The sequence below is a fragment of the Mytilus galloprovincialis genome, chromosome 8 (assembly GCF_965363235.1).
Source record: "Mytilus galloprovincialis chromosome 8, xbMytGall1.hap1.1, whole genome shotgun sequence".
NCBI lineage: Eukaryota > Metazoa > Mollusca > Bivalvia > Mytilida > Mytilidae > Mytilus > Mytilus galloprovincialis.
The window spans coordinates 35,246,964-35,271,294 of NC_134845.1; the positions used below are offsets into that span (position 1 = coordinate 35,246,964).

Below are 24,331 nucleotides of genomic sequence, written 5' to 3' on the forward strand. Positions count from 1 at the left end.
ATGCCCCACTCGCACTATCATTTTCCATGCTCAATGGACCGTGAAATTGGGTAAAAATCTAATTTGGCATTAGAAAATTAGAAAGATCATGCCATAGGGATCCCGGAACATGTGTACTAAGTTTCAAGTTGGTTGAACTTCAACTTCATCAAAAACTACCTTGACCAAAAACTTTAACCTGAAACTCGCACTTTCATTTTCTATGTTCAGTGGACCGTGAAATAGGACTCAAAAGTCTAATTTAGCTTTAAAAAAATAGAAAGATCATATATCATAAGCAACAAGTGTACTAATTAAATTAAGTTTCAAGTTGATTGGACTTTAGCTTCATCAAAAACTACCTTGACCAAAAACTTTAACCTGAAGCGGGACAGATGGACGAACGGACGCACGGAAGGACGCATGGACGGACGAACGACCAGACGGACGCACAGACTAGAAAACATAATGCCCTTCTACTATCGTAGGTGGGGCATAAAAAATCCCACAACATATACCAATATTTTCGCACACTTGTCTACTAATTTTCACGGGCACTTTCAACCAAATATATTATCTGTATGCGCGTATTATGTTAAACTTATATCTTGTAATGAAACCTATGTCTAAGTAATGATTTTTTTCAACAGAACAATGTATTTTTCCAGACATGTTTGATTTAATCAGGAACATATTAATATATATATTGTTAGATATACTGTTCCCAGATTTAATGCATTACTTTTAAGCTCTTTTTTTAAGAAGCAGTTATATGTTAGCATGTTTAGCTATATATTTCTTTGTCCTTGATTCATTTTCTGTAATAAACTTTTCAATTAATGTTTGTCACCGATTTATTTTTACTTTTTATGAGGGCCCTCATGGGGTTTTTGATTATGTGATTACTTGGCCGTTTTTTTAATGATTATTTGATTATTAAGCCAAATATTTCATGATTATTTGATTACCTAGGACTGTATTTTTAGTTTATGATTATTTGATTACTAAAGATAAGCAAATATTTAATGATTATGTGATTATATTGGCAAAAAAATGGTGATTATGTGATTACTAGGACCCCCCCATGAGGGGCCTCATTTATTCTTTTTTCTTTAAAGTTAATTTAATTGTTATTCATTATTTAAACAATGTTAAATTTCAGTATTCTTTATATTTTAGCACCTCACTACAAGGATTCATGACAAGGATTTCTTAATATAATTTATCGTTGTGTCCATGTGTCCGGCTACAAAATGCAAGTCAACTTGACCTATATGTTGCACCGGAACCTTAAGCTTGCCACTAATGATCACAAATGGGATTTCTTACTAAACACATCCATGCTTACTTTTTTCTATATTTTTGGCTTTTACTTTTTTTAAATTTTTTTCAGTCTCTATCCTGCACTTTTTTCTTTTTGTCCCCTTTTAAAAAAATCTATTTCTGGTCCTAAAATGTTGGTCCTGTAACGTTACGAAGAAAGTCCGAAAACGTAGGTACGAGTCTATTTGATATTTATAATTATTTGGTACGAGCTTGTATATTGCATTGTTGATTTTCATTGGATAAAGTTTTCGCGGAATATTTATTGACAAATGTCTAGTTTCACTTTGTATTTTGAACCAAGTTATGGATGTTCATCACACTGGTAATGGAAAAATTCTACACATCATTCAGAATGAAAAACACAAAAGCAACTCAAAGTTTACACTGCATGAAAAAGCATATGAGTGTGGAACATATTCTTTTACAAACAAAGGAGAAGTGGAATTTTCTTGTTCTAATTCGTGTGGTATATCCTTCACATCATGTTTAGAAATATTGACAGACACTGTAATACCTCTGTTACTGATTGAAAAGTCAAGTGGTAAAGCGTTTGACTATTATTTTCTAGGATATTCGTTCACGAACTCAAAATTTATTCCTCTTAGAAAACTTCAGCTGAGACAACAAATCTATGATTTCCAAACAGTAGATGGACCTACAGTAATCTGGAATGCGGAAGGCTCATTAAATATTGGTATACAGTCAAAACAAAGCCCAAGTTGTTTATTAGAACATGAGATTGAACCAGAGTTGGGGGAAACCCATTTATTGTCGGTAAAATATTGCATAGAACATTATTTGATAATTGGGACAAGCACAAAGAAATCTAACAGCTCAACACACTTATTTTGCCTTATTTTCTCTCCCTCACAGTCTGACAGTTCCTTGCCAAAGACAACAAACATTGAAATTTCACAGGTTATACCGTCTTTATACACAAACATTTGCAAGGTTCTTATTCAAGATTGTGTGATCAGTTGTTTAGAAGATAAATTTGAAATTGAATGTACTGCATATGCTGTGACTGATGATGGCTATATCTTAAAATTCACAGATGGAAGGCTCTTGTTTGCTGTACCAACACATATTCAGTGCACTTTTGATCTTAGACTTGACCTTATTGAGTGTGTTCCACTGCAGAGATGCTACTTGAGTCTTTTCACAAATGAAACTATAACTATCATTTGTATTGGTGATGAAAAGGTAAATTGTATTTATAGAAAGTTCAATAATTTTAGGTTAGAAAAACCATAGAAATCTAAAAATTTTGATGATCAGGCCAAGCAAATATATATACACATGTTTTCCCTAACATGCTGAAAAAAAGTGGGTAGGTAGGTAGACAATAACATTTTATTTTACAAATATTTTTATGCGGGTCGTCTGACTTTAAAAGTGATAGTTTTTAGCTGTTTGTCTGCTACAAACATGACAAATGTAGTTTCAAAATGACATAAAAAATGTTAGGGTAGCCTGGTAGGCACTAACCATTAGGGAAGGAAGGCAGGGTTGGTGGAAAAACATGTATTTTTTTGGCCTCATGTTTTATGACTATCTTATAGCCTTACCGGACGCAATTACGACTGGACACAATTACGAACGATTTTTAATGTTTGCCCCCTTATATTATATTTATGCATGATAATTAATAAATGTTTCTATTAATTAAAAACCCACTACATTACTTGTGTTTTCACGAAAAAAAAGTTCATGCTCACTTGGTTAATGTTGCAGACGACGAAAAATTAAGTTTCGTAAATGTCAAAATAATGACTCCCTCTCTTGGAAATTACATGAATAAAGCACACAAGCTAGTGCAAATTGCCTTCTTTTGTCATTATATAGATAGAAAAATATCTCCTCAATCTGTTCATATGTGTGATACCCTTTATCTTGCCGAAAAAAATCCAAAAATGAACGTTTTCTCAGACTCGGGTGACCCTGAGCATTGTCAGAAGAAAATAGTATTTTTATTGAAAAGTCCCGAGAACTCCGAAAGTAAAGGTTAAATATAAATTAAAATCATAGGTTCACTAACTAAAAAGAGAATTCAGTGCTTCTTAGACGAAAGAACTTGCATAAAAACAAAAAATCCGAATTATTTCCTTTTCAAAGAATTTTTTTTGTCACTAATTTCGTCTCCAACTACTGCTCAAGAATTTGAAGAAAATACCATATTACACTTCTTATTTTCTTAGGAAAAGTGTTTTAGATAAGATTAATGTATGTTTCATAAATTTAGATCGTTGTCATTGATTTTTTCTGCCAGATATATAAATATAGTGCCGTTCGTAATTGCGTCCATATTGGGCTTGCTAGACCCATAAAACCAGGTCATGAAAATCTTACCAAAGTATCCCAACGTAAATAGAAAATTATGTGTGTTATGATTCAAAATGAAAAGCATTCATACATCTTTAATTCTATGGTACAAACAATTCAAGAAAAGTATTCTACAAAGAAAAAAAATAATTAAAGTTCAAAAATCGTTCGTAATTGTGTCCAGTGAGGCTAATTTAATATCTATGATAATGAAGTATTGATTTCTTGCCTGTTTAGTTCATATACATATATTTAAACAAGTCAGCATCTTATACCACGTACTCAAACATATATGTATGTTTAGACTTTTATATGTTAAAAATTTTAATTTTTGTTTCTGTAGATCTGGATAAATTTTCATTTGTTTTTTTGTAATTAAGTTAACCTTGTACATGTACATGTTCAAGTATTTTCTATTGTGTCTACTATACAAACATGTCAAAAGAATTCTCTGTTATTTGGTCGAGGGAAATCAACGGTAATATAATGTACATATAAATAAAAGTATTATTTTTATAGACTTCATAAACTGAGAAATAGTTTTACAAAGTGTATAAAAGTAAGGCCAACCTTAAAAATATGTTTGTTTGCAGTTTTCCGACTGTACCTTCAGACTAAAGGGTCGGTAGGTAGGGAAAATATTTTTTTTTATCAGCCAAAATACAGTTTAAACAAGCAGTTACACTAAACCAAGTTTCTTGTGAAGAAAAAAAAAACAATTTAAAACAACAAACACTTGACATGCTGAAAACCAACATCAAATGAACAGGCATTTTCAGATAAAAAAAACTTTTTAACCAAAACTGAAACTAACATAGTGTCATTATCCAATTTATGACATAAAATATGGTATAATTATTAAATACTGGAACACTTATAAACAAGGAATGAACTGTTTTAAAGAAATATATTCAGACATGTATGCTTCTCGACTAGAATGTTTTCATGAGTAGAGTATTTTCATCAGAAAAATGTAGATATTTAAGATTTATAAGACAATATATTAAAGAGTGTATTTTTAATAAAAAAAAAATAACCATTGAATCTTCCTCAATTGAAAAAAAGGCAACTTGAAAAAAAAGTATTAAGACATTCGACTGTTTTCATATTTCTAACAATATTTAATTATATGTGATAAGGTTATATTTTTGCCAGGCTTTAAAGAAAACCAAAGAAATCTAAAGTTTGGGGTGAAATCCATAGCACCCCATTAAAAGTAAATGGTCTGTACTGAAATGTTTTTAATGCATAAAGAAAATTGGCAGCATAGCTCCTAAGGACATGTTTTAATTGAATTCACACAGGCCACAGAGTTTGGGTATATTTAATATTGTAAGAAAGAGAATAGTTGCAATGAGTGGAGCAGCCCCCTTATCCTAAAGGAGCATGCTCATTGCAATCGAAGATAGATTTAATATAGAGAGAGTATATTTATTTTTCAAGCTAACCATTCATTTTCTCTACATCTTTGTGTAGTTAGGGTTGCTTCTTATTGATTTGGCATGATCTATATCCATTAACATTTCAAATGAGCCCTTCCTCCGTACAGGCGTGTTTACAGATATCCATGAAGATGTAAGTCACGGAGGAGTGGTTTCATCTTTGTCGTCTTCACAACGATTTGTAGAAAATATGCCATACTTCAAGCTGCTGTCAAATTATTTAACCACTGAAATTGGTTCCATAAAGTCAGGCTCCACAGATTCTGTACCCGATTTGTTTGAGACAGAATGGTTATCGTGTCAGTTCACACTTCACTGGCCAACATTACAAGAAAGGAGACTCAAAAGCAGATTAAATATGTTCCATAGAATAACAAACAACAAAATTGCCATACCACATACTGACATATTAATTAAAAGCCAATCAAACACCAGGTCTAGCCACGAACAAACATACCGACAAATTTGATGCAGCAAAGACGGTTACAAATTTTCATTTTTCTGCCAAACTATAAAAGACTGGAACTAATTACCTGAACCAATAGCCTGCAGCACCACTACTGAGTGCTTCAAGGAGAAACTCACTAGAGAGATGCTCCTTGACACTTACAAACACACATAGTTTAATATGTATCTTGTTTTTATCTTATACCAAAAATTAAAAATAAAAATTGAAAAATATTACTTACATATACATGTATTTGTATTATATAAAAATTGAAAAATTATTAAGAAACCAAAAATATATATTTTTAATCATTAACAATATTGTTAAACCAGGCATGCGCCGGAAAGTAATCATCAACCAGTTGATGTTTTTCTGTATATAAAGAAGAAGAAGTTATGAATATCCGCTGCATCATCGTCAATGATATCATCACACATCATTACATGTGCCTGAATCTGTATAAACAGTTTACTAATAAACAGTTTAATGATAAACTTTTTTGTTTGTTATTTGTCTTAAAATTGACACGAGATGACAGTGTAATGTACTCCTCCGTGACTTCATGGATACCTGTAAACAATTTCCATGTGCTTTATCATTAAATGGTCACATGAACGCTTGATGGGAAGCTAAGAAAAACCGAACTTGAAATGCGTAATTGACCCAGACTTTAAATCATTTTTGGAAAGGACCCAAAGTTCCGGATCGCGTCAATAGAAGTATTAAAAAAAAATTCTTCAAATTTAAGGCAATAAAATTTTCACAGTCGGGAGGATTTTCAAGGGTTGGTCAGTAAACTGCAAACAAACAATATTTTAATTTAAGCCTAAATTCTCCAGATTTATGTTCATGATATATTGTCTCATGAAAAAAATCAGTAAACATGTCAGTACAATCTTTCCTGAAATATTTAAATAATCAGTGATTTGAGTCATTTAAACATGCATAGCATGTTGTATAAAAATTGACAAAAAATAAAGGGTAAAAGCATTGCTATCTTGTGATTTGTAATAATTCCAGATCAAATAGATATAGGAAAATGTGGAGTGAGTGCCAATGAGACAACTCCCAATCCAAGTCACAAATTTTAAAAGTAAATCATTAAAGGTCAAGGTACAGTATTCAACATGGAGCCTAGGCTCACACCGAACAGCAAGCTACATGTATAAAGGGCCCCAAAAATTACTAGTGCAAAAACAATCAAACGGGAAAACCGACGGTCTAATCTACACAAAAAAGCAGAAACAAGAAACACTTATGAACCTCATAAACATGATAAATAGAAGCCAACTACTGAACATCAGATTCCTGACTTAGGACAGGTGCAAATAATTGCAGTGGGATTAAACATTTAAATGGTACCAAACCTTCTACCTTTTCTTAAACAATAATATAACATAATAACATAAAAAGACAAATGTTCATTTTCAGATCACTCATACATGGTCAAATGTTAAACAGGTCCTGTGTGATGATTTTGTTAAAAATGGAGGGCAGCAGTTACTGATTTTAGAGAAGGAGTTTGATGGGGAAAAGGGATTCATTTTGACAGATTTTGATATTGTCCATGAAGATACATGTACAACAGCAGAACTTGTAGAAAATGGAAAAAAGACAGAAGAGGAAAAGTCCAGCACTTCAACAGCATTATTTGCATTACAGTCAAGACTAAGGGTAAACAAATGTTGATCTCAAACATGAGGGGGGATAGGAGGGGTCCTGATCCCCAAATCCCGGACTTAAAAAAACGAAATCCTGAGGTCCCGAATTTAAATAAAGTAAATCCCGAAATCTGAAAAAAAGAATTCCTGGATCACTAAAGGGCCAATCCCGAAATCCTGAGCTTAAAAAGACCCTATCCCGGAGTCCCGATAAAGGTCCTATCCCCCTCAAACATTATGGTCACTAACCTGGGTTATGAACAGATTTAAGATAATTATTTTTGATATTAATTTTATTGATATCATAGGCGGATCCAGGGGGGGGGGGGGGGCTGGGGGGCCCGGGCCCCCCTTTTCGTGGGAAAAATTTGGTTGATTATATAGGGAATAACTGAAGCATGACTGGAGCGGGCCCCCCCCTTATGAAAAGTTCTGGATCCGCCACTGGATATATTGGCTACTAAGAAACCTAGCTGAACTGCAATGAGAATGTTTTTTGTCTCAACAAGTCAGCTTTTGACATATGTATTAAATATGTTTGCTTTGAAGTAAGAGACTCAAACATCTCATCATATTACTCACTAGAAGATAGTGTGAGATAACATAATATAAAAATACACATTAGATGAAAAAATTAAGCCTTGTTGAATAAGCAAAACCATCCAATTTTATCAAAATCATATGAAATATTTATTTTTTGTTCATGAAGTTTTTGTAAATATTGATGAGAGAAGCCTGATCAGTTCTAAGTCTTAATTTTAAACATTAACATGCCTTCTAAGTTTGAAGAATGTATCATTTGATCTGTTATGCCAGTATTTACTAAGCAGGTCTGCATAAACAAGAATGTCTGTCTGTCTCTCTGTCTGTCCCTCCTTGCAGCTCTTACAGGTACAATGTATGTTAGATTTTTGTAAAACTTCTACTTTAGGTTAATATCCACAATTACTAGGACAAGTTCTATGATGAAATTCTGAAATATTGCCTTGTAAACGCTCTCACAGGTATAATTCCGTCCAGATTATTTTTAGCTCACATGACCTGAAAGGTCAAGTGAGCTTTTCTCATCACTTGGCGTCCGGCGTCCTGCGTCCGTCGTCCATAAACTTTTACAAAAATCTTCTCCTCTGAAACTACTGGGCCAAATTTAACCAAAGTTGGCCGCAATCATCCTTGGGGTATCTAGTTTTAAAAATGTGTCCGATGACCTGGCCATCAAACCAAGATGGCCGCCATGGCTAAAAATAGAACACAGTGGTAAAATGTATATTTTGGCTTATATCTTTAAAACCAAAGCATTTAGAGCAAATCTGACATGGGGTAAAATTGTTGATCAGGTCAACATTTATCTACTCTGAAATTTCAGACGAATCGGACAACCTGTTGTTGGGTTGCTGCCCCTTAATTGGAAATTTTAACCCCTTAAGGAGTTATTGCCCTTTATAGTAAATTTTAACAACTTTTTCGTCATTTTTTGTACAAAAATCTTCTTCTCTGAAACTACTGGGCCAAATTTAAACTAACTTGGCCACAATCATAATTGTGGTATATAGTTTAAAAATGTGTCCAATGACCCCACCTACCAAAACAAAATGGCCGACATGGCTAAAATTAGACCATAGTGGTGAAATGCAGTTTTTGCTTTATATCTTTGAAACTAAGACATTTAGGGCAAATCTTTCAAGATTTAAATGTTCCTCAGGATAAGATCTATCCCCTCACAAATTTTCAGATGAATCCTACAACCAGTTGTTGGGTTGCTGCCCTAAAATTGGTAATTTTAAGGAAATTTTGCAGTTTTTGGTTACTATCTTGAATTCTATTAAAGATAAACTGTAAACAGCAACAATGTTCAGCAAAGTAAGATCTACAAATAAGTCAACATGACCAAAATTGTCAGAGAACCCCTTAAGGAGTTATTGTCCTTTATATAGGTCAATATTGAACAACTTTTCATCATTTTTGTAACTTGTACAAAAATCTTCTTTTCTAAAACTATGAGCCAAATTTAACCAAACTTGGCCACAATCATTACTAGGGTATCTTTTTAAAAAAAGCGTCTAATGACCCGCCTACCAACCAAGGTGGCCGACATCAGTAAATACAGTAACAGGTGAGCGACACAGGCTCTTGAGAGCCTCTAGTTTTATAATACTTGTTCTATAGGTTAACATCAGTATTATCTCGGACAAGTTTTATAATGGTGGCTGATCTACTTTTTTCATGAGTTATGTCATGTATGTACTGGAAAATATTAAATTAATGTAAAATGGCCTCATTAAGGCAACAAAAAAAGTGTTTTATTTAGTTATTGCCCTTGTACCTTGGGTAGATAAAATATGCATATTAATGGTAATGCAGGGAACATTGGAACTTTATTCTTTTATTTATTCATGTTATTATAACAAGCTATTTAAAAGACTAATTTAAACTGCTTGTATATAAGTAACGGAATAAAAAAGCAGGGTCTGTGTCCTTGTTTTCAGGATGTAAGCCATTGAAAATGTTTCATACAACAATGTACCTTTTTTCTTTTAAAAAATATGAAACATATTATGGATTTTAAAGTTGTTTTTTTGTGACTTTTAAAAATGTATATAGAAAAATTGACATAAAAGTTTGGGTTAGCATTGGTTAGTGGCAAATTTCTAATGGCATTAAATATAAAAAACCAGAGAATTCCAAATTGCGGACAAAAATTCTAAAACATGAGGTACGAACATCCATAAGTAAAAACTTTCAGTAGAATTATCCTCAAATAGAAGACATGATAGAGAAATCAATTATTATAAACATATACTAGTTTCATAAGGCCACACTAAAAAATATTTTGGTTTGTCCAAACCTTACCCAAAGGCAGAGACAGTTGGAAGGGTAGGCAGTTTCTATTTTTACAGCAAAGAGAAATTGAAGTGTCAGATGTTTTTAGTCTTCATGCCTATCTGATTGAAAAAAAACTTTTTCACATCAGGAAAATAAAAGATTTTGAGTAGGTAGCTATTTTCTTGGTATAGGGTTAGGGCAAACAAACACCTTTTTTATGGCCTTTTTTACCACATTATTGACCGTCAGTATTGCAGTATTTGTAGTTTAATTAACATATTTAATGTTACAGAATGAAGTTGTATCATTGAATGAGCTCCAGTCTGAGATTGACGAAAGAAGAACACACATCACAGAGTTATGGAAGAGTACAGAATTACTGAACCAGGGAAAAACATCTGCTTCTACAAATGTAATTATTGTTTTAGATTGTTTTTAAAAAAAACTCCTTGAACAGCAGTTCATTGGCGATTGACTTTGATCAATTGTTTGGTTGCTTCAGTATTCAACATGACAGTGTTAGAGGCATTTGGTCTGAGTACACAGTTATTTCGTAGCGCATTTCTTTTAGACAATAAGTAAAAATTTAAAAAGTCCCACCTGCAATTTCTCAATAATATATTTACAGTGTGTTGTACTTGTTTTGGGACAAATTATGTCAAAATTATAGAAAACTTCATTGGCTCTAACTCAAAATATGTACAATTTCATGTTAAGGGAGTCTTAAAATCTTTTGACAGCTTCTGAAGAGCTAATTTTTAACCTTTTTCAGCTGGACCAAATCACTACTTTACTTTAAAGTTCATGACCCAAATCTTTTTACAGTGCACATGTCATTTTACCTTCTTGCTATTTGAGGCATAAAACATGGAGAAATAAATTTTAAAGGGGTATATAAAAAAAATTGGCAAGTAACACACTGTCCACACTAAAGACTATATATATATTTGTGAACAACGAAAAGGATGATAACTGTGTACCTGGACCTTATATATCTTCATTACTTTGAAAAATTACCCTACAAAAGCTTGTTTATGATCATAAGATATTTTACTTACAATTATAACAATGTATAAATGCATTAATTTAGTTTTTTCTGCTAGGAAACAATACATTCACTCTGTAGTTAAAGTTTTTAAAATTTTAATAACTTCTTAAAATATTCTTGATTTGTACCAAACTTGGACAGAAGCTTGTTTATGATCAAAAGCTAGTATCTAGAAGGAAATTTGGTTAAAATTTTGTACCTGTTTATCTGTATTTTACTTATAAATGGACTTTTTCTTCCATTTAACATTACATGCAGTCTGCAGTTAAAGATTAAAACATTTATTAGATTCATAAACTATCCTGGATTTTTACCAAATTTGGACAGAAGCTAATTTTCTTACAATTGAAAGATAGTATCAAAAGGAATATTTTTATTAATGTTTTTCCTCATTTGTGTTGAGCCTGCAATTAACAGCAAAAGTAGGAGAGACACTGGGTTCTGTGGAACCCTTGCATTTTTTTTTCATTTTTATCTACTCCACCAAGTTCATTGTCCTTGAATTATGAAAAAAAAATATATGAATGTTCTGGAATAAAGAATGGAAACAAGGGAATGTGTCATTAACAACCTGACCAACGAGCAGAAAGCAGAAGGAAACAATAGTAATTACCACATTTAACTCTGAAACGCACAAATTGAACCAAATTTAAAGATACACAGCATATACTCTGGGTAGGGATTCCTGACCTTCTGACAAATTTGGCCAATGTAAAATAAACACAGCAAAACACACAATAAAATTCAACAGAATTTACCTCAAATTATATGCATTATTTATCATGTTTGCTATAACAGATCGTCTGTTGTCTTTGTGTTCTAAGAATAAAAAATCTTAAAAAAAACCAAAGGAGATGAATACATGTATATATAAGATAAAAGAAACAATAAAAATGGCAAAGCTGTTATTCCACAGTTATATTTTCAGCAGTATAATCGGAAATATGTATAGAAGTCTAGAAAAGTTGTGAATTGATATACAGTGACTATCAAAAAGACTGCCACCAACACCAAATCCTACAAAAAGAAAAAAACTTAAAGATTAAAATTAGACAAAGTTATTTTTATTTCAGACATCAATGTTGATCAGTTTGATTGGAACCGAGAATGGTTCTGAAATTTTTACACAACCAAAGAAGGGAGACGACTCAGCAATCCTTAAAGTACCTGCTGTATGGAAGAGAGTGGTCCAGAATACTATAGTTATAGGTGCTGAGGTCGTCAACTCATCAAACAGGTCGGTTCAATATTATTTTGTAAAATGTTACAAGTAGTTTATTTTTCTTCTTTTCTTACTTTGGAGAAAAGAAAAATAGAAAAGAAGCTCAAAACAAAATAAAAGTTTGGGAACATGTAATTCAATATAGGTTTAGTGGTTATTGTTTGTTGCTGTATTAAATATTTGTTTACTGTTTATTGTTTTGAACATAAATAAGGCTGTTTGAACTGTTTTACATAAAAATTTGTCATTTCAGAACTTCTTTTTTAGTTGACTATGTGGTATGCTCTTACATTGTTGAAGGCTCTACAGATACAGAAAGTTGTTAATTTTTATGTCATTTTGTTCTCTTGTAAAGAGTTTTCTCATTGGCAATCATACCACATCTTCATTTTGATATTGCCATGATTTGCCCTGTAACTTGGAAATTTGTAGGAATAATATCTGACTTAGCTTTGATATGAATAGGAAAAATCCAAGAGTAAAATAAGTGTTCAATAGAGGATTTACTTTACCTTTTTTCCTTTGGAAAGAAGTCGTCCAAACTTCTGTGATGTTATTGACGGATTAAAAAAACTTAAATGGCACTGAGAGTAAAAGCTTAAAGAGATTAAAAAATCATCTGAAATTTCATTGAACTGCATATTAAAATATCATCAAATGTGTTGTAAACAAAATAAGATGGAGGCATTGAATGTTACCTTTGGTTGTCCTTCAATTTGTCTGTTTAATTTTTGTTACCTCACCCTGACTTCAATGAACTTAACTTTTTCTCATCCAATTTACATGAAACTCATTCCCAATGATAAGAACAAAAACTCACAGACAGAATTCAGTTTTGCCAGTGAGTAACCAAAACTAGCAGACAGAAATCAAAATTTGGGCTGTGAGTCAAGTAATGTTCCAGAGTTATGCCCCTTTATAACAAGGAAAATACATTCTTTTAAGTTTTTATACTTAAACGTAAATTTTTGTATTTCAAATTTTATAATAAAGCTCATACACTATGCTAAGAACCAAAACATCCAGACATAGTTTGAATTTGAGTTGTGAATCTATTCTAGAGTTATGCCCCTTACTAACTTTGAAAATTGCAAAGCTTTAGGAGGCATTTCTGTCCTCAGTCACATTCTCCTTTTATTTAAATAACAAATAAAGTAATTGTTAAACTCCAATAAACAACGACTTCGTGAACTTAAAAGTCTTATAATTTATTATGTCTACATGTCAGTTATTATATTTTAGTGATTTTGCCTATGTTACCATGACTATGGTGCAGCCAGAATGTAATAACAGTCAAGTATTGACCTTCACCTCAGAATGTTATGACCTTGGGAAGACATCGAGAGATTATTCATATCATGATGTATCAAAAAGAAAAAGAGTTTCAGCTGCATCCCTTTCTAATTTCAATGGCACAGAATGTTTTCAGGTTAGATACGGCCAGTCAGTCACTATTCTGTGCAAAACTAGTATACCAAGTTTTAGAATAATGAGTGATGTAAAGTATGAAATGTTTATCAATGTGACTGACAGCATCAGCCATGAAGAACATAGAAATAAGAAAGTAGTTTATGCAGGGGAGGTAACTCTATCATCCTTAGACATATTACAAGGAAAACATACAGTTTCAGCAAAGAAAATTTTTCATCAGGATAATCCAGGAACAGAACCTTTTACAGGTAATCCTAAATGTCATATTAATGAATTATGGGTTTAATGAAAAAGGTGTTTTACTGTTAGGATTTACTATAACATTGGATGTACATTTGAATTTTCAATTGTCAGTTGCATTTGAACAATGCTGGAGACCAAAGGTAATGCCTACCCTTGTTTAAACAAAACATAGATCATGATATGCAAATGTTATTTATTAGTCCCCTACCAAAAAAGTCAAAGGGGACTTTTAGGGTTGCACTACGTCTGTCCTTCCATCAGTCAGGCAAATGAGTTTTCCGCACTTTTTATTTCATTCTTTATGATATTTGATATTTGGTGTAATGTTTTTTCATGACAAGTCACAGATCATGTTCAAATTTTGTTTCCAGTCTGATGATTTTGTTCAGAGTTCTGGTCCTTGGATTTAGAAAATTCACTCCAACAATTTTCTACATTTTTTTCCGTCATGCTTAAATATATTGACTTTATATTTGTTATATAATTTACTCCGTGAGAAGTTGTAGATCAAGTTAGCTTTTTGTTCCAATACAATTTATTTTTTACTGTAAGGGGACTATGTATTACCAAGAAATACTCACAAAATGCTTGTTTAATTTATATTTTACTTAGCAGAGATCCAGAGAGACATACTTGCCTTGAATTCTGTCCAAGTTTGTACACATCTTGGTGTAAGATCAACAAGATTTCCCTTGTCTCAGCTGCAATCAAGGCTACGGAAAAGGGCTGGTTTAGTCTCACTGGAAAAATATGAATGTATGGTATTTGATAATATTCAGCCATTGGAAGGTTTACGATTATATATAGAGGATTATGGTGATGAGAAGGAGCTAAAGTTAATTGTATATACCAGGTAGGAAGATGTGACTACATCACATTTGAATATACCTTTCAAATTTTATTTAATATCAGTATCTGAAGATTGTACTTTTAACCAATTACCTTCATAGGATTTAACAATTTTATGTGATCTTTGATGATTTCCTGATATTTTATTTGCACCAAATTCCACGTCTTAACTATTACAGACAGGTAATGCATATTTAATCTTAACTTTAGAAGAGGTGCTGAAATCTTTTGTGTATTGTTTATATAAATTGACATGAGCCCCCTTATACATTTAAAAAAAATCAAATTTTACTTTCCCGTGTTTTAATGGTGTTTTATTCTTTAAAAAAGAGGAATCATCAAGTCTTTGACAATTTCTTAAAAATGTTTTGATCTGTTTTATGGGAACTTTGATGTATTATTTATATCTAAATTTATGCCTTTTTTTGGATTTTTGTTAAATGTCCTAGTCATGGGATTTTATTCATAAAAACAAGAAGGAATTTCCTAGTTTTTGGACAACAACTCAAAACTGTTTCAACCAGTTTTCATAAAACTTTGATGAATGGTTTATATTTTTTTTTTATTATCATATTTATTAGCTCACATGGCCCGAAGGGCCAAGTGAGCTTATGCCATCACTTGGCGTCCGTCGTTGTCTGTCGTCGTAACTATTTCAAGAATCTTCTATTCTGAAACTACTAGGCCAAATACTTCCAAACTTTAACTGAATGTTCCTTAGGGTATCTAGTTTATAAATTGTATCCGAAGTTTTGATCTATCAACAAACATGGTCGCCATTGCTAAAAATAGAACATAGGGGTCAAATGCAGTTTTTGGCTTATAACTCAAAACCAAAGCATTTAGAGCAAATCTGACATGGGGTAAAATTGATTATCAGGTCAAGATCTATCTGTCCTGAAATGAATAGATGAATCGGACAACCCGTTGTTGGGTTGCTGCCCCTGAATTGGAAATTTTAAGGAAATTTTGCTGTTTTTGGTTATTATCATGAATATTATTATAGGTAGAGATAAACTGTAAACAGCAAAAATGTTCAGCAAAGTAAGACCTAAAAATAAGTCAACATGACTGAAATGGTCAGTTGACCACTTAGGAGTTATTGCCCTTTATAGTCAATTTTTAACCATTTTTCATAAATCTTAGTTATCTTTTACAAAAATCTTCTCCTCTGAAACTACTGGGCCAAATTAATCCAAACTTGGCCACAATCATCTTTTGGGTATCTAGTTTAAAAAATGTGTCCGGTGACCCTGCCATCCAAACAAGATGGCTGCCACGGCTAAAAGTATAACATAGGGGTAAAATGTCAAAAACCAGAGCATTAAGATCAAATCTGACTGTGGTTGAATTGTTTATCAGGTCAAAATCTATCTGCCCTGAAATATTCAGATGGATCGGACGACACGTTGCTAGGTTGCTGCCCCTGAATTGGTAATTTTAAGGAAATTTTGCAGATTTTAGCTCAACTTTCCTGCCTACAAGGAAAGGTGAGCTTTTCTCATCACTTGGCGTCAGTCGTTGTTGTCTGTCGTCGTTAACAATTTTTCAAACATCTTCTCCTCTGAAACTACTGAATGGATTTGGATGAAACTTAGCATGATTGTTCCTTAGATTATCCTGCACAAATTTTGTGCTTTGATTTTTGATCCGTCAAAAAACATGGCCGCCATTACTTTAAATAGAACATAGGGGTAAAATGCAGTTTTTGGCTTATATCTCAAAAACTAAAGCATTTAAAGCAAATCTGACATGGGGTAAAAATGTTCATTAGGTCAAGATCTATCAGCCCTGAAATTTTCAGATGAATCAAACAACCCATTGTTGGGTTGCTGCCACTTAATTGGTAATTTTAAGGAAATTTTGAAGTTTTTGGTCATTATCTTGAATATTATTATAGATAAAGATAAACTGTAAACAGCAAAAATGATCAGCAAAGTAAGATCTACAAATAAGTTGATATGACCAAAATTGTCAATTGACCCCTTAAGCATGTTAAGGGGTTATTATCCTTTAATGACATTTTTCACAATTTGTTCATCATATTTGCTAACTTTAAAAAATCTTCTCTTCTAAAACTACTCAACCAAATTCAACCAAACTTCATTTGAATGATCAGTAGGGTGTATAAAATAAAGTTTGTGTTTTATTTTCTATTTCGTCAAAAAACATGGCCGAAGGCATTGTTTACCAGGTGAGCGATTCAGGCTCTTGAGAGCCTCTTGTTATTTTCTGATATGATATTGAGGAGTAATAGAACTTTATTCTTTGAAAAGGAGACTGCTGTATTAAGCACTCATGGCGCAACTATTTGTTTCATATGTTTTTATTTTTTCTGCAATAATGTACTTTTATATAATAAGTTTATAGGACTACTCACAACAGTATTTGAAAATAGACTGTCAGTTATTTCATCTTATTATCTTCTTATGTAGTAGCATGAAAAAGACCTAATCAATCATATGTCTATAGGATATGAATTTTTCTCATTATTGAAGATTATACAGTGGCTTTTATTGCTTGTATTTTAAGTCCAGTGGATAGTTGTCTCATTGGTAATCATACCACATCTCTTCCTTTTGATATTGATTTTATGATATCCAATTTTTCTCACCAGAAACTCATATTTGAGGTAAGAAATACATGTAGCTGTGGCTTACTGGTAGACAGATATAACACTTTATTTTAAACATTCCAATTCTGATAAAATTGAGAATGGAATTTGAAATCAGGAATATGTCAAAGAAACAACATTGAACTTGTCCAAAGAGCAGAAATCTAGCCATCAATGCGTCTACAACGCAGCAAAAACTTCCAGCACCCAGAGGTGGGCATCAGCTGGCCCCTAAATAAAATGTGTACTGGCTCAATAAAAATTAATGTCATACTGAACTCCAAACATATAAATGATCTAAAATTAAAAAACACACAAGACTAACAAAGGCTAGAGGCATGACTTGGGACAGACACAAAAATGTGACGGTGGTAAATATATTTTTTTGAGATCTCCACCTAGCCAAGGTAGAAAAAAGAAACGCACAGTAATACACTCAGTAAAACTGAGTTTAACTAGTTTATTTTAGTTCATCAATATAAGTATTAAGTTACACAACTGTTTTTATTTTAAAATATGTGATGTCATGTTATAGGTCATAGTTTATATCATTAGTGATAAATCCTGATGTGCTTTTAATGAGAGAGAAAAAACTGAACATAACATATTATGCCATCAGCTTCAATTATTTGCTTAAATTTCCTGTCTCCTTGTGACAACAATACATTTTCTACACACATGGTCCTCTGACCTTATTCTTTTGCCATAAAACAATTTTCTCTTTGTTGATTAGATCACACTAACTTTACATTAATCACAGGAAAAACAGTACAAAAATGTAACTTAATATTGACTTATATGTTAGAAACAACAACACAGTAAATTAATAGCACCACATGAGTTACCAAGATAGACGAGATTGGTCTGTATTTGTGGTTATTTTGGATCTTATTTAATATGTTTAATCAACCACATATTAATTAATTAACTTTTTGTCGTTTGCATCGTGATGGGTGAGCATAGCTATTAATTAGCTGTTAATAATTTTTTTTTAATCACTTATTTTACTCGGTCTAGGACATATTTTAACATTAAGTTTATGGTAACATTTTAAAGATGGTTGCCATTATCAAAAATTGGCCTCACAGACTATAGTCATATATAAACTAATGTGAAAAAAAAACCATCACATATTCTAGGTAAGAACAATTCAGAGTTGCCACATTGTATAGACATTGTCTTGTCTGTTGTTCAAGGTTATGCTGACCTTTAAATGAATTTGGGTTATTTGTGTCATTGGGTTGTTGTCTGACATTTACCTTAAGTCTTTTTTTACTCATAGCTTTCAATTTGCTGTCTGAAAATTTTTCAGTTATTATTAAACATGTGTGAAAATGGATCCTTCTGTTGAGCTTGCTCAGTTACTTTTGTTTAAAACTTGAGCACACCAGACTTGTCATTCATCCTATTGGCAGTTTCTCTTGTATACACATTCTATAATTATCTCAGTTTCTGTCCTTTCTCAACATGATTAGTTAATTTCATATCTTTTGTTGTACATTTTAGTCACCTGTAAATTATCGTGTCAAGTCTTTTTCTAAATAAATAGTGAGATTTAAATTGATTTTAATAGCCTTAAATGAAGCTGTGTATTTGTTCCGGAGGTTTAAAGAAATCTTTTATATACTTGCTATTTATATTACATTTAATGATCATTGTTGTCGTCTATTTACAGTTAAAGACCTATTGATTTACCAATGTGGTCACTGGCGGCCTTATTCAGTCGTCAAATCATATCCTTTCAGTTTTGTATTTAAAGAAGATTAGAAAATGTCAAGATATTTAAAATTAATTTAGGGCTTCTTTAAATATCATGTTTTATCAATATTTAAAACTAATAGTGTTATTTAAAACTATGTTAGGAATTTTTATAATTATGTTGGTAAAACCGCATGCTACAGGACCTAAAAGATTAACATTCAGGAATCTCTTCTGTAAATGTAGTATACAGTCAGCTTTGTTCCTGTAAAAGCTTAGGTCATGATGGTTGCCTTACATTGTCAAATAAGTACCACCGGTATATGATTTTCTTTGTTCAACAAATAACCCAGGTCGAATTTTTTTACCTGATATAATGAATGATCAGTGATAGATGTGGTCAGGTAGTATAGGGCCAATATGTTTTTTAATTGGCAATTTGTAAAATTTCTACAAGCCTTCACATATTGAGCTGTGCCATTTGTACATCTTGTTTTACATGTTAAAGTTTAATATAAGACTTGCTTTAGAATGCAATTAATTTGAAGATGTTATTTGTTTTATTTGTTATCCTCTGTTTTTGGAAAATGACGCAGTCATTGTTCCATAACTGCCGACCTGAACTTCATTTCATTTCTCTGCCTACCGCGCTTGGTTTCGTATTTACTATTTTCCATACAAACTGGAATCTGCTTGTGTTATCATTATGCATCATTGTGTAGTATTAAATCAGCCAGGACCCAGTTTACACTGGTTTCTACTTGAATTCCACTACACTCGAACAAAGTGTTGTAGTTTGACGGAAACCAGTTTTAGAATTTGTAAACTACAAAACGTAATCGGTTATTGTTCATTCCGTTTTGGTGTTTCATACCGACTTATATGGTTTGAATAAGCTTAAGACCCTTCAAACATTAATGTGAAAGGTATATTAAAGACTGTTTTACAAAAGGATTGAACTTTTTTACTTTCAAAGTCGTACTATAGGGATATCTGTCATATACGGATTTTCACTCTCACCGGTTAATTTCTTCTTTTACACATGCTTTGGAAACTTCCTGCTTAAACATCGCAAGTTTTAAAATTGTTTTTGAGTGAATTAAACTTATTTTAACAATCATGAAGCGTTCCAGAATCATTTTAAAGCAGTTTCTTCTTCTCTTTGATGATGGAAAATAGATTTTCTCAAGAAAATACCGCAAACGATCGCAGAGGAATATAAACGTACAAGTCAAGTCGTCACCTGGTTAAATTGGCATCTAGTCAAATCGGCACCTATTCGACGTCAATTCGGCATCCAATAATATTTGTTATAATATTTTCTATTCAATTAATTAATTACTGTTACCAAGTACATAGTGAATATGTTGTTGTGTATTTTGGTAAACAACGAAACGAAAGTGAATATAATAATGTTGTGTATAAAGGTAAACAACGAAGCCCTTACCAAAGCTGTTGTTTTAACAATTGGACAATTTGTGTAATTGTAAAAACAAGTCAATTATTAAAATAAAATGGAAAACTATGAGTCCCTTTCAATAAATCAATCTTTCATGCAAAATAATTAGCAAATTTAAGGTGTTTTGTTTCAGTAAAGTTTATACAGCATTAAACCAACAATCCTGTAAAATGCTCAACTGGTTAAAATAATGCAGAAAAATACCCAATATCTCATGTATTAGGGAGCTACCATTTGATTTTTATGGGGGGGGGCTAGGATGAAATTTGAAAAAAATAGGCAGGACAGGAGTTCTGAGTACAAAAAAAGGCAGGATGAGACACTTTGCAAAAAAAAAAATGCAGGATGACAATTTATGAAAAAAAGTCAGGACAAACTAATAAAAAAAAAGGCAGGACCGAATAGAGTGAAAAATAAAAAGGCAGGACAGAGATTACAACTAAAAAAAAATGCAGGACAAAATTTTTCATCCTAGCCCCCCCATAAAAATCAAATGGTAGCTCCCTTAGTCAAAATAATTATGACGTCTGGCAAGGCTATTTTATTATTTTTCTGGGACGCCTTCCTACGACGTTCGTAGGAAGGCGTCCCAGAAAAAAAATTAATATAGCCTTGCGGTCATAGGAAAGTGTTCCAGAATAAAATTAAAAAAGCCTTGCCAGACGTAATAATTATTTGGACTACTCATATATATATATCATTAAAACTACATCAAAAAAGTCATTTAGTTGAGAAAAATAAATATATACAAAATGTACATGAACACCAAAAAATGTGAAAGTTAGTATTTAACTCTTTTTGCTTAAATACTGAAAAAAATTCTGGCAAGCCCTTTCTTATTTTTACCCTATTGCTTAAAATACTGTTAAAAATATATATTTAACATGGGTGACGAATTGACTATATCAGGTGTCGATTTTAACCAGGTGATGATTTGTCCAGGTGCCAATTTAACTAGGTGCTGGTTTGACTAGAATTCTTTGACAAAATGTTTGAAATTATCTGAGTTTCATTAGACCTTTGATAGCAGTAACAAAAAGATTATTTACTTAATATTTTGTGGGAGAAGGGGGTTCAGACTGTGTTGTATCAGGTCTGTTTGTGCCCAATACATTTTCGCACCCTACACGTTCGCACATTCACACTCTACTCATTCGTGCCCAATTTTAATTCAAATTCAAGTTGAATAATTGGAAAATCATGGTTGTTGTTTTAAATTGCTTTGGTGTAAATACTGAATGTATTTATAGCTTGGTATGAGTAAAACATTGAAGATTTTAAAGGAAAAAACACAAAAGATAATTTTTTTTAACAGCTTGGTCCCATTGATCTGAAACAACGAAACAATAAAACATAGACACCAAAATATAGCAATCCACTAATATAACCAAAACATGATAAAATTTATTCAACACACGGAAACAAACATAGTCAGAATCTCACTTCATTTTGAAACAAGTCAATGAAACAAGTTAAATTCATATATCTTTAAGTTATAGCAATACACTAACCAAAACATGATTAAGAGTTATTCAACACAAAATAAAACGTTAACAAAATACCACTTTATTTAGAAAGGATTATTATTATTTTTAGCAATACCCTATCCAAAACATGATTAAGATTTATTCAACACAAAAAAAAAAATTGCTGTCTTACTTTATTTTGAGACAATGACAACAATTATACTTATAAGAAAACACTTGCTTACAGAGTTATTAAACACAAAACCAATTAAGATTGGGTGCGAACATGTAGGGTGTGAAAGTGAAAGGGGGTGAAAATGAGTGGGCGCAAACGTGAATGGACGCGAACGGACCCGTATTCAGACTATGTACCAGTGAGAAATATACAAGCCTTTCTATGGTATTTATTTGTACAATTCAGCTAGTCTTGACCTATTCATTTGTCTTAAAAAAACAGCCAGTTGTCACCTTCACTTCACACACACACACATATACGAATATCAATTATATGCTCACGATACATGTTGCATTGTTAAACTAATTACGGTACGTGAAAATCAAGACTTGCATAAAAACTATCCCAATATTAGAGACAGTGGCGTCATTTTTCTTCAGAGCTTTCAGCTCTTTGATTAATTTGTTTGAATGATATAACCGGTCATTGTGTATCAAGTATAATATGTGCTGTTATATTCTCTTAAAAATCTGTTCATGATTTAAGTTCATAAACCATTCTTGGTGCAATTGGACTAGACCATCTAACTACTTATACAGATTAAATCAACTCAACCTCAAAAGAAGCTTCTGGCATTTGCACCTTCATTTTTTGTCTTTGATCTATAAATGTTATGCGGTTTCTATCTGCATCTTTTAATGAAATTTAGTGTTGTAATCTTTGAGGTCTAATTTAATATTAAATTTATTTTGACGAACTTTTATTCTGTTTTAGCGGTGAAGATCAACTGTACTTGTTACTCCATCATTTATATTCATTGCTTCCTGATGATGTTTTAATTATACCAGCCAATCAGCTGCAACATGACATCACCCAATTACTGAACAGCTTACAAGAGGAAATAAATGAAACATGTTCAGAAATCAGTAAAGTTTATCAACTTAGCCAACAAACTGAAGATGTAGAGATGACAGAAGAACATGACAATAAAGGAAAACTTCTTTTTGAAAATGTTCGCCAAAACTTTGCACAAAGAAAACTTTTAGCTCAGAGCAAGTCTAAGCTAGCTTTAAGTGGGGATGAATTCAGGACATTATGTGAAAAGATTGAGCAAAATCAGAGAAAAACTGATATTAATTTAATCAAATTTGCAACGAAATGACAATAATCTATTTAATACATTTTTATTACATTGATTAGTAGTTACTTACTCATTCTACTATTCTAATCTAATTAATTTGTTTTTGTCAAAACAGTTAGACTTAGGAGTTTCTGTTGGAAGGGTCAACAATGTATCAGGTTAAGACTTATAATAATGTCATTGTAATGAGAACCATTTGTCGTAGGTCAACATAGGCGGATCCAGTGTGACTGGAGCGGGCCCCCTTAGGTCAGTCAGCAGGCCATCCCCCTTACAAAAAGTTCTGGATCCGCCACTGCTCAACTGTATATTTAGTATGCAGCACACATCTAATTTAAATGGAAATAATATAATTTGGTCCCACCCCTTCAGTCATGGTCTATTTACTTGGAAACTATTGTATAGTTTACATGGTATAGACTAGTTTGTTATTCGGTCTGTTAAGATTAACCCTAAATTGTAATATATGAGCATTTTAAGTTTGAAATGTTTGCATAGTTTACATCAACAAAATAAGTCCATTGTGTTTTGGGTACAGCAGTATTAAGTCTTGGCATATTGAATTCAACAGAGATTGTTTGGCCTTGCAATTTCAGTCATTGACCATTGACTGAATGTTTTGCATAATAGTAGTTTACCTGTTAAAGAATTACCATGATTGTATTTCAACCTTTGCTTTATAGCATCAGATCACATGAAAGGATAACCGTCTCTGGGTCAAAATTTTATGTAATTTCATTGTGGGATTTTGATGAATAATAATCTACATTTGACATCATTGTTATAAAACAGGAGCATGTGGTGTTTTTAAGTGACCAATGCTACAATTGGTCTTTCCTAGGAAAAGTGTCTGTGGGATGTATGCCTTTGATACAGAAATCAACAACACAGAATAAAATACCGAATTTTGACATTTTGAGGTCAACATACAGTTTTCAAAAATATTAAATGGAAGTAACCAAGATTTATCCTTTGTACATGTTT

At 32.2% G+C, this 24,331-nt stretch overlaps 1 protein-coding gene across 3 annotated transcripts; it reads left to right on the plus strand.

Moving 5' to 3' along the window:
* The first annotated feature begins 1,569 nt into the window (after positions 1-1,569).
* LOC143085663 (uncharacterized) lies at positions 1,570-23,402 on the plus strand. Of its 3 annotated transcripts, XM_076262151.1 has the most exons (8): positions 1,573-1,627; positions 2,360-2,508; positions 6,949-7,191; positions 10,294-10,413; positions 12,123-12,286; positions 13,514-13,950; positions 14,558-14,798; positions 22,981-23,402. In XM_076262151.1, exons 1-8 carry the CDS (start codon positions 1,609-1,611, stop codon positions 23,366-23,368), a joined length of 1,761 nt encoding a protein of 586 aa, XP_076118266.1. In that variant the 5' UTR covers positions 1,573-1,608; the 3' UTR covers positions 23,369-23,402. The 3 variants fall into 3 exon arrangements, with proteins under 3 accessions (XP_076118264.1, XP_076118265.1, XP_076118266.1); XM_076262149.1 differs by having other exon boundaries at positions 1,570-2,508; XM_076262150.1 differs by having other exon boundaries at positions 1,570-2,508; positions 14,561-14,798.
* The last annotated feature ends 929 nt before the right edge of the window (positions 23,403-24,331 follow it).

Bases quoted from the DNA above. Each gene is read 5' to 3' on its own strand.
- LOC143085663 (XM_076262149.1), top strand. From the start codon at position 1,609: ATGGATGTTCATCACACTGGTAATGGAAAAATTCTACACATCATTCAG. The intron at 2,509-6,948 runs GTAAATTGTATT...GTTCATTTTCAG, and splicing joins TTTGTATTGGTGATGAAAAG to ATCACTCATACATGGTCAAA. The intron at 12,287-13,513 runs GTCGGTTCAATA...ATTATATTTTAG, and splicing joins GTCGTCAACTCATCAAACAG to TGATTTTGCCTATGTTACCA.